The sequence below is a fragment of the Schistocerca serialis genome, chromosome 7 (assembly GCF_023864345.2).
Source record: "Schistocerca serialis cubense isolate TAMUIC-IGC-003099 chromosome 7, iqSchSeri2.2, whole genome shotgun sequence".
Lineage (NCBI taxonomy): Eukaryota > Metazoa > Arthropoda > Insecta > Orthoptera > Acrididae > Schistocerca > Schistocerca serialis.
This window is the reverse complement of record NC_064644.1, coordinates 93,195,645-93,212,542: the sequence shown is the minus strand read 5'-3', so window position 1 is coordinate 93,212,542 and position 16,898 is coordinate 93,195,645. Positions and strand designations below refer to the sequence as shown.

The 16,898-nt window shown below is 39.0% G+C and overlaps 1 protein-coding gene across 1 annotated transcript in view; it reads right to left on the bottom strand.

Annotated features, from left to right (window-relative positions):
* The window catches only part of LOC126412379 (odorant receptor coreceptor-like), a 242,640-nt gene that overhangs the window by 66,627 nt on the left and 159,115 nt on the right, over window positions 1-16,898 (bottom strand). Inside the window, exon 5 of the mRNA XM_050081950.1 lies at window positions 12,714-12,869. Within this exon, the coding sequence (XP_049937907.1) occupies window positions 12,714-12,869 (156 nt within the window). The remainder of the gene's footprint in view (window positions 1-12,713; window positions 12,870-16,898) is intronic.

The window sequence follows — 16,898 nt, the reverse complement described above, 5'->3', positions numbered from 1 at the left end:
TATTAGTCTGTCTGCAGATGATGCTGTTGTTTGTCATCTAGTAAAGTCATCAAAAGATCAAAACAAATTGCAAAATAATTTAGAAAAGTTAGCTCTATGGAGCAAAAAATGGCAATTGACACACAATGAAAAGTGTGAGGTCATCCACATGAGTGCTAAAAGGAATCTCTTAAACTTAGGTTACATGATAAATCAGTTGAATATAAAGGCTGAAAAATGAACAAAATACCTAGGAATTAAAATTATGAACAACTTAAACTGGAAAGAACACACAGAAAATGTTGTGGGGAAGGCGAACCAGCGACTGTGTTTTATTGGCAGAAGACTTAGAAAGTCGAACTGATCTACTAGAGAGAGACTGCCTACAGTACACTTTTCTGTCCTCTTTTGGAGTGCTGCTGCATGGTGTGGGATCCTTACCAGATAGGATTAATGGAGTACATTGAGAAAGTTCAAAGAAGAGCAGCACATTTTGTATTATTGAGAAATAGGGGAGAGACTGTCACTGACATGATACAGGATTTGGGCTGGATTTAATTTGTTGCAGCAGAATCCTCTCATGAAATTTCAGTCACCAACTTTCTCCTCCGAATGTAAAAATATTTTGCTGGCACCAACGTACATAGGGAGAAGTAATCATCATAATAAAATGAGGGAACTCAGAGCTCTCACAGAAAGATGTAGGTGTTCATTTTTTTCTGCTCTGTGTTCAAGATTGAAATACTAGAGGATTTTTGTGGAAGTGATTGATGAACCCTCTGATAATCACTAAGTGTGATTTTCAGAGGATCCATGCCAAAGCTAAGCAGCTGCCTCCTCCTCATTTATGTGTCTACTGACAACTCAATACCTCAACTATACATTGTGAAGGTTCAAATTTGCACATATAAATTATGGAAAATTGATGATGGATTAACAACAATATTGTGAAAGGATAGGTTGCTACTCACCATATGGCGGAGATGTAGAGTCGTGATTGGCACAGCAAAACAACTGTGACCCAACGTCTCCACTAAATAGTGTGTAGCAATCTATCCTTTTCATAATATTCTCACATATAAATTATGCTATATATGCCACCTCACTCGTGACAGAGTAATGTACTCAAATAATTTAGTATGGCAAGAGGCAGTTGCATTCAGAGTTATTAATTAACTGTAAGGTGAGTTTATATTAGAATAGCTACTGCTTTTAGTTTGTTTAGGTGATTGTTGAGAGGTCCCTGAGCATTGTAGAAGCAATGGAGTTTGACCAGGATCGCAGTAGCAGAGAAGTGAATACATCTCACAGCTGCCTGGGTTGGGACCATTGTGGAACGATGACCAGAAGGCTTCCAACTATGGATAGTATAGGGATATACATAGCCCATGTAAGAAGTTCGTACTAAAAAACAATGAGACTTTAGTTACATAGGTGATCACATTGAGGAAACATTGGCTGACACCAGATTTTGGTTAATAAACTTTGGTTACTTGAAGGGCTGTAATTGATGTTGACTGGTGTGAGGCAACGTTCACCATGAGAGCTGCATTCAACATTGAATTATTGAAAGTAAGAGCTCCATTGCCCTTAGCCAGTTGCACAGGCTGGAAGTTAATGAGAGGGAGATTTGTTTAAATGTTATCTCATAAACTGAAAAGAATTCCTCAATGACTGGTTTTTACCTCATACCTTCCTCCTGACTCTATTTATTTATGTTTTGATAGTGACTCCATCCTGTCTGTAATACTTTTAAGAAATATTTCATGATATTTGCGCTTGAATTTAGAGCAATTTAGGAACGTGCAATTAATCTTAGAAGACACATTTAAAATGGGTAAACCCATATTTTTATGCACTGTTAATTATTTAAAGTAGGATGCAATCATAGAGATTAGTGTTTTGTTATTTGTGAGTGGACTGTTTGTATGATATTTTGAAACAGCTGATTTTAATCTGCTTGTAAGTTTGAATCTTTACATATTTTGCATAAAGAATTCGCAAAACTTTACTGGTGTATTCTTTGAACCTAACAGCCCATCACTATAAAAGTCCAGTTCATTGGTGTATACGGCTGCACAGAGGCTAAAGTAGGACCTACAATTTGGAACCACAAATTGGGCAGGATGTATGTCGATTTGTGCAGCAATTCAGCCATAACTATAAATTTGCAAAAGAGGTTTACATGAGTGTGCATTCAGCACCTGTAAATTTATTACGGTTAAGTCCAGGATGGAAATATTTGATGGGTTTTTTAATACTGTCAGTATTTCTCAAGTTAATCTATTCACTTCTTTAAAATACAATTGGTCTTAAACTTTAATAATAGTGGCAAGAAATGATAGTTTAGGTTCATTTTAAGCACCAGAAATATGTATCGTTTTGTGATCATGTTTCCATACATAAAACTGTGTGGCATAAACAATAAAAATTTCGTCTCACTTACAGTGATTTGTAGTAGCTTGTCTGTCACCAAGCTAACCATGTATTGTACACTTACAGCTTATACACAAGTTTGAACTGACAGTGATGGGTTCAACCAACCTAGCTAACAACATATAGCCAGAAGTGTGGTCACATTTAAGAGTTCAGTCGTCAACAGAAAATTAACTTTATTTATTTTAATTGTTTTTTTTTTTTTTTTTTTTACACACACACAGAATCACTGTTTTTTCTGATAAAGAGAACTATTTTAACATCTTATATAAATTTAAGTGCTAAGTTTTTTCTGAAAGTGTGTGCCTTGAGGAAGTGAAAAGTAAATGATAAGGAATATACAGGGTGAAGCAAAATTCCCACACTCGGTCTTCGCAGCGCGACTCCTCACATGCCAGCGATAAAAAAATGTCTCTCACAAAATTTTGGCCGCCGAGTACATCCAGCAGAAAAAGGAGATTAAAGAGTGGCATATCTGGCAACACTGTAACCACATGTATGGTAACTTCCTCTGACAGCACATTCTAGTTGTGCACTGCAGTTGGTGCAGTGTATAGAGCTTTTGGTTAGCGTGCAGGATGTCAATGGTTCGTTCCTGGGTCAAGGCACGTGTTTTTTATGTGCTAAATGTAGTCCAGGTGGTATGGTTTCTGGCATCTTAATCATCAACAGCGATTGCAGCGGGTCCTCTAGAAAACATTTGTACTTAGGCACCTGAATTGTAGAAATGGAAGACTGGTAGGCTTTGAAAGAAGCTCTTTCCACTTCATTTCATCTACTAGATGCGAAACCTGTTTTCTTTGTACCCTCCTTCAGTGGTCCCATAGATTAGTACAAACTATTATTCTTGCCTCATTCAGGTACATTACATTTCATTAGGGCCTTTCGTTACCAGCAAGACTAGCAACGTGCTTCGTGAATAATGTCCAAACTTGGTAACTATTTGTCTGTGTTATCATCATGGTCCCACTAATTATGCCTTTCATCATTCAGTCTGGTAACTGCACGCTGTTTAGTACATTTCTCAATGTATTGTTATTATTATTATTATTTCTTTCCTTTCTCAGACATTATGTCTGGTTAAAAATGGAAAGTGACACGGACGTTGATCAAGCATGACTTCCTTTTAACTGTACGGCATGTGTTACATTGCATTTAGGAACTTTCGGGTAATTGAACATGTATCAATAATTACAGAGTTCTGTAGTTGTATATATACGTTTGGATGTAGCTGTATTGCGTTGATGTACTGGTGGATACTGTGTGGTATGACTCCTGTAGTTGATAGTATAATTGGTATAATGTCAGCTTTATCCTGATGCCACATGTCCTTGACTTCCTCAGCCAGTTGGATGTATTGTTCAATTTTTTCTCCTGTTTTCTTGTGTGTATTTGTTGTATTGGGTATGGATATTTCAATTAGTTGTGTTAATTTCTTCTTTTTATTGGTGAGTATGATGTCAGGTTTGTTATGTGGTGTTGTTTTATCTGTTATAATTTGTTCTCTTCCAGTATAATTTGTTTTCATCATTCTCCAGTACATTTTGTGGTGCATACTTGTATGTGGGAACACGTTGTTTTATTAGTTTATGCTGTATGGCAAGTTGTTGATGTATTATTTTTGCTACATTGTCATGTCTTCTGGGGTATTCTGTATTTGCTAGTATTGTACAACCGCATGTTATGTGATCTACTGTTTCTATTTGTTGTTTGCAAAGTCTGCATTTATCTGTTGTGGTATTGGGATCTTTAATAATATGCTTGCTGTAATATCTGGTGTTTATTGTTTGATCCTGTATTGCAATCATGAATCCTTCCGTCTCACTGTATATATTGCCTTTTCTTAGCCATGTGTTGGATGCGTCTTGATCGATGTGTGGCTGTGTTAGATGATACGGGTGCTTGCCATGTAGTGTTTTCTTTTTCCAATTTACTTTCTTCGTGTCTGTTGATGTTATGTGATCTAAAGGGTTGTAGAAGTGGTTATGAAATTGCAATGGTGTAGCCGATGTATTTATATGAGTGATTGCTTTGTGTATTTTGCTAGTTTCTGCTCATTCTATAAAGAATTTTCTTAAATTGTCCACCTGTCCATAATGTAGGTTATTTATGTCGATAAATCCCCTTCCTCCTTCCTTTCTGCTTAATGTGAATCTTTCTGTTGCTGAATGTATGTGATGTATTCTGTATTTGTGGCATTGTGATTGTGTAAGTGTATTGAGTGCTTCTAGGTCTGTGTTACTCCATTTCACTACTCCAAATGAGTAGGTCAATATTGGTATAGCATAAGTATTTATAGCTTTTGTCTTGTTTCTTGCTGTCAATTCTGTTTTCAGTATTTTTGTTAGTCTTTGTCTATATTTTTCTTTCGGTTCTTCTTAAATATTTGTATTATCTATTCCTATTTTTTGTCTGTATCCTAGATATTTATAGGCATCTGTTTTTTCCATCGCTTCTATGCAGTTGCTGTCGTTATCCAATATGTAATCTTCTTGTTTAGTGTGTTTTCCCTTGACTATGCTATTTTTCTTACATTTGTTTGTTCCAAAAGCCATATTTATATCATTGCTGAATACTTCTGTTATCTTTAGTAATCGGTTGAGTTGTTGCTGTCAGTAGTTTTAGATCATCCATGTATAGCAAATGTGTGATTTTGTGTGGGTATGTTCCAGTAATATTATATCCATAATCTGTATTATTTAGCATGTTGGATAGTGGGTTCAGAGCAAGGCAGAACCAGAAAGGACTTAGTGAGTCTCCTTGGTATATTCCACGTTTAATCTGTAATGGCTGTGATGTGATATTATTTGAATTTGTTTGGATATTAAGTGTTGTTTTCCAATTTTTCATTACTATGTTTAGGAACTGTATTAATTTAGGATCTACTTTGTATATTTCCAATATATGTAGTAACCATGAGTGCGGTACACTATCAAAAGCTTTTTGGTAATCAATGTATGCATAGTGCAGCGACCTTTGTTTAGTTTTAGCTTGATATGTCACCTCTGTATCTATTATCAGTTGCTCTTCACATCCTCATGCTCCTTTGCAGCAGCCTTTTTGTTCTTCATTTATAATTTTGTTCTGTGTTGTATGTGTCATTAATTTCTGTGTAATGTCTGACGTTAATATTTTGTATATTGTTGGTAGGCATGTTATGGGGCGATATTTTGCTGGGTTTGCTGTGTCTGCTCGATCTTTAGGTTTCAAATAAGTTATTCCTTGTGTAAGTGTATCAGGGACTGTGTATGGGTCTGCAATGTAATTGTTAAATAATTTAGTTAGATGTGAATGTGTTGAGGTGAACGTCTTTAGCCAGAAATTTGCTATATTATCATTTCCAGGGGCTTTCCAATTGTGCGTAGAATTAATTGCTTGGGTGGCTTCATGTTGCAAAATTATCACTTCAGGCATTTGTGGTATCATCTTGTATGAGTCTGTTTCTGCTTGTATCCACCGTGCATGTCTGTTATGTTGTACTGGGTTTGACCATATGTTGCTCCAGAAGTGTTCCATGCCTGTTATGTTTGGTGGATTGTCTATTTTAATGTGTGTGTTATCTATTGTCTGGTAAAATTTCTTTTGGTTTGTGTTGAATGTTTGGTTTTGTTTCCTTCTATTTTCACTTTTTTTGTATCTTCTAAGTCGTTTGGCCAATGCTTGTAATATCTGCTTCTTTTCATCTAATTGCTCTATCGCTTCTTGTTGTGAGATTTTACCTAACCTTTTTCGTTTTTTGTCTGCTATTTCATTTCTTATAAATTGTGTTAGCTGTCCGATGTCTTTTCTTAGTTTTTCTATTCTGATCTGTAGCCTGTGTTGCTATGCTGGTTTTATGGGTTTCTTCTGTGTGTTGGTTTGTTCTGGTCTCTGCCTAGTGTGTATATTTAGTGCAGTGAGTGCTCCAACATAAACCAGTAGTTGTAACTCTCCCATAGCTGTATTTTCATTTATTTTGTTGTGTATGATTGTGTTGATAGTTGTTTCGACTTGTGGGTTGTTTGGTGGTCTATGCAAGAATGGTCTAATGTCTGTATTTGTGTCTTTGTATTCTATACATGTCAATTGAAATTTTTCTTCTATATCTAACATGTGTGTCACTTCGTGTTCTATTTCTGCTTGTTCTGGTGGCTGTCTTAAGATTTCGTTTTCCTCTGATTGTTTAATTGATGCGTGTTGTTCTTTGTTTGTTTGCTATGGGATGTTTGAGTCCATTACTGTATTTTCTTGTTCTTCTGATTGCACATTATTTTGTTCCAGTATTTGTTGTATTTGTTGTTTGATGTTTTCTAATTCTGCCTGGGGTATCCTGTTATTTTTGATTATTACACGGATCTGATCAGCTAGCTGTTGTACTGTTAAAAATTTTAGTTCTGGGTATCTGGTAATAAATGTTGTGTATACTTTATTATTATTATTATTATTATTATTCTATTGATGGGATTGTGGAAACATCGCATCTGTTACCATTAGGTAAGCAATGTAATTCGAAATTGAACATTTAAAAATTAGCACTGTCAGGATGAATCATACAGAACAATATCTGTCAGAGGGATAATGCCGTTAGAGGGAATGACGCGCAGGACTGATGGCGTGTTTATACTATATGCTCTGTCCACAAGACAGGGACTAGTAGCGAGCGAAGTAACGCGCCATGATAGATTGCAACGTACATGCATACACCTATCGAATTTTCTCATTGTAAACCTCTAAACCAGTGTGGCAGACGTATGGTATACACAAACGAGGAATTTGTGAGTATGCTTCTGGCCCTTGGTGCATCTGATAACCAGGCTGGTGTTGCCACTCGTGAATATGCTGCTAGATATCCTTGTCAAGAGGAGAGGAGGAGTTTGTGGCACAACTTGACAAGAAGAAGGGACCGGTTGGTAGGACATGTTCTGAGGCATCAAGGGATCACAAATTTAGCATTGGAGGGCAGTGTGGAGGGTAAAAATCATAGAGGGAGACCAAGAGATGAATACACTAAGCAGATTCAGAAGGACATAGGTTGCAGTAAGTACTGGGGGATGAAGAAGCTTGCACAGGATAGAGTAGCATGGAGAGCTGCATCAAACCAGTCTCAGGACTGAAGACCACAACAACAACAACAACATCCTCGTCAATGCCATCCAGATAAAAATGTGTTTCGTCGTCTGGAGCTGCACCTTCAGGTGTCCGGTTTTCGCCTTCCACCATCGCGACAGAGGTTGTCCATGGACTCACCATATGCCAGCTACTGAGGAAGCTATTCTGGAAGTCATGCACCAAGAAACTCAGTGAAGTACATGTAGCATAGCAAGACAACTTCGTGTCTCACAATGCACAGTCGTTAACGTGCTGCACAAGCATGGGCTGCACCTCTATCACTATTTTTTCCCGCAACACGTGCCTCCTGCAGATCGCCATCAGCGGATGCAATTCTGTGAATGGTTCCAACAACAACAGGGAGCCAACGATGACTTCGTGAACACCATAATATGGTCAGATGAAGCTGCATTCACCCGTTGTGGTGTCTTCAATATGCACAATGCCCACCATTGGTGTGAGGTTAACCTGCATGTCACCCGCGACCGTGGATATCATGTTCGATTTGATATCAACATCTGGTGATAGGTGTTTGGACCCCTACATGTTGCCTGATTGGTTGACTGCGTGAAGGTATCATGCATTAGTCTCAAACTATCTGTCGGATGCACTAGAAGATGTTACAGTGCATGTTCGGCAGAGGATATGGTTCCAACATGATGGTGCACCTCCACTTTCTGGAATTAATGTGTGACAGTATTTGGACAGAACATTTCCAGGGAAATGGCTCAGACATGGAGATCGAGTTGTATGACCACCACATTCACGTGACCTAAATCCCCTGGGTTTCTTCCTGTGGGGACACCTGAATGAGCACTTGTACTCTACTCCACCTATGAATGGGGAAGAATTGGTATGGTGTGTTCATGCTGGTCTTGTTACTGTGGATGCATCTTTGGCATGAAGGGACCAGAGCTGTATGATCCAGCGAGTTGCACAATGTTTGGACATGGAGGGAGGTCACTTTGAGCATCTGTTGTTCTGAGGACAACGTATTCTGTTGTGAGGGTCATGCGGTCATTAATATGGACTTTATTATTGTCACTGGTTGCTAATGTACAACATCTTAGCACTCATATTACATGTAATATAAATGACAAGTAGATGTTGTGTTACTGTATTGTGCTATCATCTTTAACATTTCGAAACTGGTAAAAAAGAAAAACACAACTCTTATATGACAACAAAGATAGTTAGCCTACATGTGGTTACATTGTTGCCAGATTGTCACTCTTTGACGTCCTTTTACTGTCACATGTTCTCGCTGGCCGAAATTTTGTGAGAGACATTTTTTTATCGTTGTGAGGAGTTGCGCTGCGAAGTCCGAGTGCGCGAATTTTGTATGTAGCACTACAAATAGAAGCTGAGTATCAGATGGATAGACCAGATTGCTAATGAGGAGATACTTGCTTAAACTGTATAAAAAAGAAATTTATCGCAAACCTGACATCAAGAATGGATTAGTTGCTACAGCACTTACTGAGAAATCAAACTTGATAATGGAGGAAAGTGTGGAGAGCAAAAATTGTAGGAGCCCAATGCTTGATGATAGTAAGCTAATACAAGTGGATGAAGGTTGCAATAGCTATGAAGAAACTTGCACAGGATAAACTAGCGTGGAGAGATTTGGCAAACCAGTCTGTAGACTGAAGTCAACATAAACAACAATTTAGTAGTTTCCAATTCTATATGTACTGACAGTAACTACCTATAAGCTCAACATGCCTCTTGAAAGCACATTTGCAATACCAGTTAACTATTAAATGTTGAATGATTGTTATTTGAAAACAAATGTTGCTGTGTATGAGAATGAGGTGGAATCATCCATAGGTATATCTGTTATATACAGGAAAACCTCATTTTTTATGTTCCTGCATTTTACATTTTTTACATTTCTTACATTAATTTCTGTTCGTTCCAACAGAAGTCCTATTCTCCTGTACAGCACTTTCCTGTCATAAAGGATTCCATGTCATAACATTTCCCGTATTTTAAGTTTTCTTTGATATTATCACAATCTTTAACATTGACTTTCATATAGATTTCTACAAAAAGTGCATTGTGTTCCTGCTCAATGTCAGCTTTAGATCAAAGCAGAAAACGCAGACTTTATGCAGAGTTATTGATCACCAAATGTAGCATTAATGTGGTAAGCAAGATTTTCATTGTTGGCATGTTGGGTCACAGCTGTCTGTGTTATAGGTTTGCAGTGTTTGGAAGAGTGGGAAAGTATGCTGAGTCACTGCCTTAATCATAATCACAATCTGACGATAGTGACTCTAGTAGCAACCTTCCTTCTGCTCATTGGTTTGCATTACTAGAGCTTTAATTTAATTTCAAAGTTTTTTTATACAAATAAACATTGCTTTTGAAGAGTGCCATCTCTATAATGGGCTTTCACAAATCATTGTTACTTCCACATGAAATATGTTACTCCATACCAGGCACACGGTATTAGGTTGGTATGACCATATCAGATGTAAACCATTCCCCCTCAAGATGTACCATAACATGATTACAATTTCCATCCTCTTCCTCACCCTGGATGTTCCTGAACTGAGTGACCTCCATGTCGGCAACAAGCTGTAGATTTAATGGCTATTGTTCTTTGTTTACAAAGACTGCCAACTTAAGCATTTTATTCAATACTGTGTCACGAATTTTATTTGCTGTAATTTTATAATAATTACCAATATGAGTCTCAATTAGAACATGAAAATCTTTATATTATTATTTTATAAAAGGCTTTTGCTTCTGTATTTTATTTACATATTGTGAGTATCACAAAGGCAGTGGCTGAGTGCTAACACACACAAACACAAGTTTGTTTCTTTTTTCCGATCATGTCTAGTAACGTAAATAAAACATGGAAGCAAAAGTCTTTCATGAAACCACATTAAAATGATATTCATGTTCTAATATGAGATGTATTATTGATAATCATTACAAAATTACAGTAAATAAAACTTTTAACACAATATTTGTTAAAACACTAATGTTGGCAGTCTTCATAAACAAAGAACAATAGTCATGAAATCCACAGCTTGTTGCTGACAAGGAGCTCACTTGGTTCAGGAATGTCGTGAGTGGGAAAGAGAGTGGAAATAGTTATCATGTTACAGAGCGCGCGCGCGCACGCGTGTGTGTGCGTGTGTGTGTGTGTGTGTGTGTGTGTGTGTGTGTGTGTGTGTGTGTGTGTGTGCGCGTATTTCACGTGAAAGTAAAAACAATTTAAAAGTGATGTTTATCTGTTTAAATGACTGTGAAATTAAATTAAATGTGTTGTAACACAACACAGTGAGGAGAATGAAGGTCCTGATAGATTCATTACCATAAGATCTTTTAAGTTGCCATGACTAAAAACAGAAAAATGAACTGTAATGCTAACAAAGATCCTGAAAAAATAGTACCATACTGGTAATAATAAACAAACAAGCACTAGTGTAAAAGTCACATTCTTTATTAACTTGAATCAGTGCCTACAAGTAAAATGACTAGAAAAGACAGGAAATGTAGTTCTCTCGAAGAAAAACTTATGATTCTACAATGTGGAGATTCATGTGTCAGATCACAAATTCAGTTAGCAAAAGACCTAGGACATTCTGCTTTCACCTTGAACACAATTGTAGAAATCAGCCCACCATCAAACCAATGCGAAACAGTCTCATTCCATGGCAAAATGTGAAAATGCATTCAGCCATCAGCATATGATAGTTGGGATAAACTCATTGCAGAGTGGTTTGCTAGCACAAGAGTGTCGGAGCTTCTACTTGATGACAACATACTGAGAGAAAAGGCACTTCAGTTTTCTGCAAAAGTGGGTATCACCAACTACACTGCACCGAATGGTTAGATCGATAATGTAAAGCTTCTCATAACATTGTTTACAACCAACTGCATAATGAAATTGTAAGTGTTGAAAGCAGAACTGTGAAACAATAGAAAAAAGAACTGCAAATATCCTTAAAGATTTTGATCCAAAAAATATTTGTAATGTTGACAACACTGTTCTTTTTTATAACTTATTACCAAGTAAGATCTTTTGTTTTAAAGGTGAGAAATGGGATGGTGGGAAACTGAGAAACCAGAGAATAACTGCTTTACTTATGGTCATCACTGATAGGTCTGAAAAATTGCCTCCTTTGATAACTGGTAAATTTAAAAAGCCAAAGTGTTTAACAGTTTGAGAACTCTGTCTACTAATTATGATTCCAATAGGAAAATCGTGTGTGTGTGTGTGTGTGTGTGTGTGTGTGTGTGTGTGTGTGTGTGTCTGTCTGTCTGTCTGTCTACGCCTCCCAAATTTCCTGGATCAATTTCAGCCAAATTTGACACAGAAGCAGCATACCTCACGAGTATTAAGACTGTGAGGTTTATAACCTATCAGCTCCAGTAGGGAGGAGGTACAGGCAAAATTGTTTTTTCTCCAGCCCCTGGCATATAGGGTGTCCTGCATGGCAGACATGTTGTGTTGTAGTAGTATCGGCCTGCTTTATTGACGTGCTTTCCATGACAGCCTGAACATCAGAGGCAAATAAATGATTTTTCAAGCCCCTAATGTGCAGCCCTGCCCTGTATGACAGGCATGTTTTGGGAATGGTATTGGCCTGCTTTCCTTAACTGTATTTCAGGATCTGCAGGTTCTGATGAGCATGCCCGAGGACAGGTACAGATGGATACAGGAGAGGATGGGCAGATCAAGGGGGAAGAGGTAATGGGCAGAGAGAGGGAAGGAGGGGGAAGCATGAGGCAGTTGGAAGGTGTAGAGGGTAATGGGCAGGTGAAGAAGGAAGAGAGGGAGGCAGAGATGGAAACAGAGGGGGGGGGGGGGGGGGGGCAGGGAAGGGTACAGTCAGATGGAGGGTGGGAGAGGAGATATGGTCAGAGAGAGGAGGTGGAAGAAATGGACAAAGAGAGGGGGAGAAGGGTATGAAGAGACAGAGAGAATGGTGAGGAGGAAATAACAGGTAGAGGTGGGAGGATGAGGTTGACAGACAGACAGGGATGGAGGAAGAGGTTGACAGAGGAGGGGGGGGGGGGGGGGGTGTTCAATATAAGTGTCAAACGCATACACGGGTAAAGCTGCAGGAAAAAGGCCAGTGTTGTCAGACATATCTCCCTCACTATACTGCATCTTAGGTGTACATGTGACCTAGTCAGCTGAAACAGGATTCTTTACTATGTATTGTAACATGAATCACTTTACTTACATCACTAAAAGTGTCAAGGTTAAGTCCAGCTATTTTTCCAACTGTAATCTGCTCAGGCTGCCTGGCTCGAAGCACAATGATCTGTAAAGTGCGTTTCACGCTTTCTGAACAATGATACCATTCTGATTCATATGCAGCCTGAGACACACTGAGTTCCTGAAAAGAACAGAAGAATGCTGAAAACTGACTTTTATAATAGTAATAACTGTATAACAGATAAAATAATTTCCATTTCTAAAATGTAAGAAAAGATAGATAGGTACTATAAAGGTGACATGTTAAGGTGCTGACAGGCACAATTAAAAGACACTTACACAAAGCTTTTGGCCACAGTCTTTGTCAGAAAAAGAGAAAAACACACGCACACACACACACACACACACACACACACACACACACACACACACACACCATTCATTCACACAAGCAAGCTGGCATGAGCAAGCACATCTCATGCACACTTGGACCACCAATCCAACAGCCTGGGCCAGAATGCAACTGCCATGTGATGTGGAATGGAAGCAGTAATCTGGCTGGATGGGACAGGGAAGGAGAAGGGATAACAGCATATGGGTGGGAGGGGGGGGGGGGGAGGAGCACTGTCTGGCAGAGTGTACAGGGACTAGACTGTGAACAGGTGCAGTGTCAGCAGCTTGGGGGACAGGGAGATGGGGAAATCAGAGTGAAAAAGAAGATGAGAGTGGGGAAAGATGGGCGGCTGTGTTGGCAGAGGGCAGCAAACAAACAGGTGGGAGATGAGAATGGGGAGCAGGTGATTGGACAGAGAGGGTGGTAACTGTTGAGTGGAGTGTGTGAGACAACATGTTACTGTAGATTGAGGGTGGGATAGTTATGGGAGCAGAGAACGTGGAATAAGGATAACTCTAATCTGTGCAGTTCATAAAAGCTCATGGTGGAGGGGAGGATAGAAGCCTCGGGGAAATGAAGCAGCCGTTGAAATCAAGTGGTTTGGCTGCATATTGAACCATAGGGTGGTCTACTTTGCTCTTGACCACAGACTGGTGGTGGCTGTTCATCCTGGTGAACAGTTAGTTGGTGGTCATACCAATATAATGAGCTGTGCAATGATTGCAGCAGAGCTGGTATATGACAAGGCTGCTTTCACGGGTGGTCTGGCTCCTGATGCAGTAGGATAAACTTGCAACAGGAGTGGAACAGGAGGTACTGGGCAGATGGATCGGGCAGGTCTTGCACGTGGCAAGGGTTTGTTATTGGTATGGCACAGGGATGGGCTGGGGTATTATGTAGGTTGGGTGGGCATGGAACACCACTTTAGGAGTGGGAATTATCTCAGGAAGTATGTCCCACATTTCAGGCCATGATGATAGGCGACCAAAGTCTAGGCAAAGGGATGTGGTTCTGTTGTTAAAATCTAGGGTTGTATTGGGTGGCAAAGAGGACACTCGTTTGTGACTGGTTCTTGAGGGGGGTGGGAGGATTTGAGGTGTGAGGGGGAAATAGCACAGGAGATCTGTTTGTGGATTAGGTTTGGGGGATTGTGCCCGTCTGTGAAGGCCTTGGTGAGACCCTCAGCATACTGCGCAAAGGAGTTCTTATCACTGCAGATCCGGGTGGTCAGGGTGTATGGGACAGATTTTGGGTGTGATAAAGATGACAACTGCCAAAATGCAGGTACTGTTGGTGGTTAGTGGGTTTAATGTGGACAGAGGTGTGGATAGAACCATCAGAGAGGAGGAGGTCAATGTCTAGGTAGGTGGCATATTGGGTTGAGGAGGACCAGGTGAAACAGATGGGAGAGAAGGTGCTCAGGTTGTGAAGGAGTGAAGATAGGTTGTCTTGGGCATGAGTCTATATCATGAAAATATATACAATGAACCTGAACCAGCCTAGGGGTTTGGCATTTTGGGAGCTAGGAAGGTCTCTGTTAGATGTCTCATAAGCAAATTGGCATAGGTGGGTGTAATGGATGCCCTTGGCAGTGCCGCAGATTTGTTTGTATACCTTCCCTTCAGAGGAGCAGTAGTTCTGGGTTAGGATAAAATTAATTACATGTATGAGGAATGAGGTAATGGGTTTGGAGTTTGAAGGATGTACTAGAAATCAGTATGCGTTGAAGAAGATATACAGGTAAAAGTCAATAAATTTATCTCATAAAAAACAGCTTAAAAATACTGTATGTCCCAGACCTTTAGGATCAAAATTATACTGCCTTACAAAAAACTGAAGTACCCCATGGGAAAGGAGGAGGAAAGGAAATGAAACTTACTGCATTGGGAGTGCATGTGATGTTATTTCATTGATTACAAAATCAATTCATAAGAACTTAGCTGTCTGAGCCTACTTAATAATATGATGATGCACCCTCTCTGGCCTGGATGCATACACTGATTTGGCTGACAGGGTGCGATAAAGCCTTTGTATCCTCTCATGAGGCAAGATGGCCCATAACAGTTGCAAGTGGTCCTCAATATCCTTGATAATGACACTGGAACAGAGTTGATATCCGAGCTGGACTCCCACGTGTTCTGTCAGGGACAGATCTGGGATATTGCCAGCCATAAGAGTACTTCAGCGCCATGCAGATATTTCATAGAGATACATGCCATTTGTGGACTAGCATTGTCCTGTTGAAAAAGACACCACAATACTATCAGAAGAGAGGTAATGCATGAGAATGCTGGATATCTGTGATGTACTGTCATACATCAGAGTTCCCTTGATCACTACCAGCCATGACATGAAATTACATGTGTAGACATCCCTCATCATAATGCACTGTCTAGTTTTCCAACTAGCCTACATACTGGTTGACATCAGTTAATGGGTGCAATCCAGCAAAACCTTTGCAACAGCCCAAGCCACATTATAAGTTGGTTTGTTGCAACTTGGGTTAGTTAGTTAGTTAAATGTTCCACTGATGATTTGCATGATAGATCATGATGTTGAGGAACAAGTGAATACATATTCAAAACACAACTTAATTTGTAAATCCAATATACTGAACATTTAATTTCTCAAAGATTTTGGAAAATTCTGTCAGTAGTGAAACAGATCAGAAGTTATTGACATCTCTCTTATTAACTTTCTTATAGAGGGGTTTAATGATGGCACATTTCAATCTCTCTGGAAAATACCCTGAATTGGAGATGCATTACGTATTATACGAGAGCAAATCTTTAGTGTTCTGTTGGAAACACTATCAAATCCAGATGAGCTTTTATTTTTGAGTGAATGTTTAATTTTCTTAATTTGGTGATAGATTAGATGTACTTTTCATTCCAGTTGATCCATACCGAGTGAGGTGGCGCAGTGGTTAGACACTGGACTCGCATTCGGGAGGACGACGGTTCAATCCTGCGTCCGGCCATCCTGATTTAGGTTTTCCGTGATTTCCCTAAATCACTCCAGGCAAATGCCGGGATGGTTCCTTTGAAAGGGCACGGCCGACTTCCTTCCCTAATCCGATGAGACCGATGACCTCGCTGTCTGGTCTCCTTCCCCAAAACAACCCAAGTTGATCCATATGAGGAGGTCCTCACATTTATATAACTGAATTTGATGAGAGTTGCTTTTTCAACAAACTGCTGTGATTTTTGTCTTGAACTGTTTGTCCCTATATTTTCTGCTATATTTGTGGAGTGATTATTAAATACATTTGCTGCTTGTGAGTCATCATTTAAAGCACTTCCATTTAATTCAGCAGTAATGTTATCCTGTTCTTTGTCTGGTTGTTCATTCTCTTGTTTCGCTATATTCCACATAGCCTTAAGACTGTTGTCAGAATTACTGATTTCTGTCATACCATGCAAGTTACTTTTTTTTTTTTAATAACTTATCTCTGTAATTCTGAGTAGTTTCTGTAATGTGCAACTACTGCAAGATCTCTACTTGTTCTTGCCAACAGGTACATTTCCCTTTTCCTTTCACAAGGTACTTTAATCCCTCTAGTAATCTGTGGTTTTTTACATGGCTGTTTAATGTCATTTCTTATTAGCTTATGTAGAAAGCTATTTTCAAATAATGATACAAATTTATCATGGAACAGATTAAATTTTATTTCAGTATTTGTTCATTATAAATTTCAGCCCAAGCCATCTCCTTTTCATAGTTCTTAAAAACATTTGCTCTGGAGTTGCTAATTATTCTAATTTCTAGTGAGGAGTATTAGTACTGCAAGACACTGTCTTATTTATCCTAGCTAAC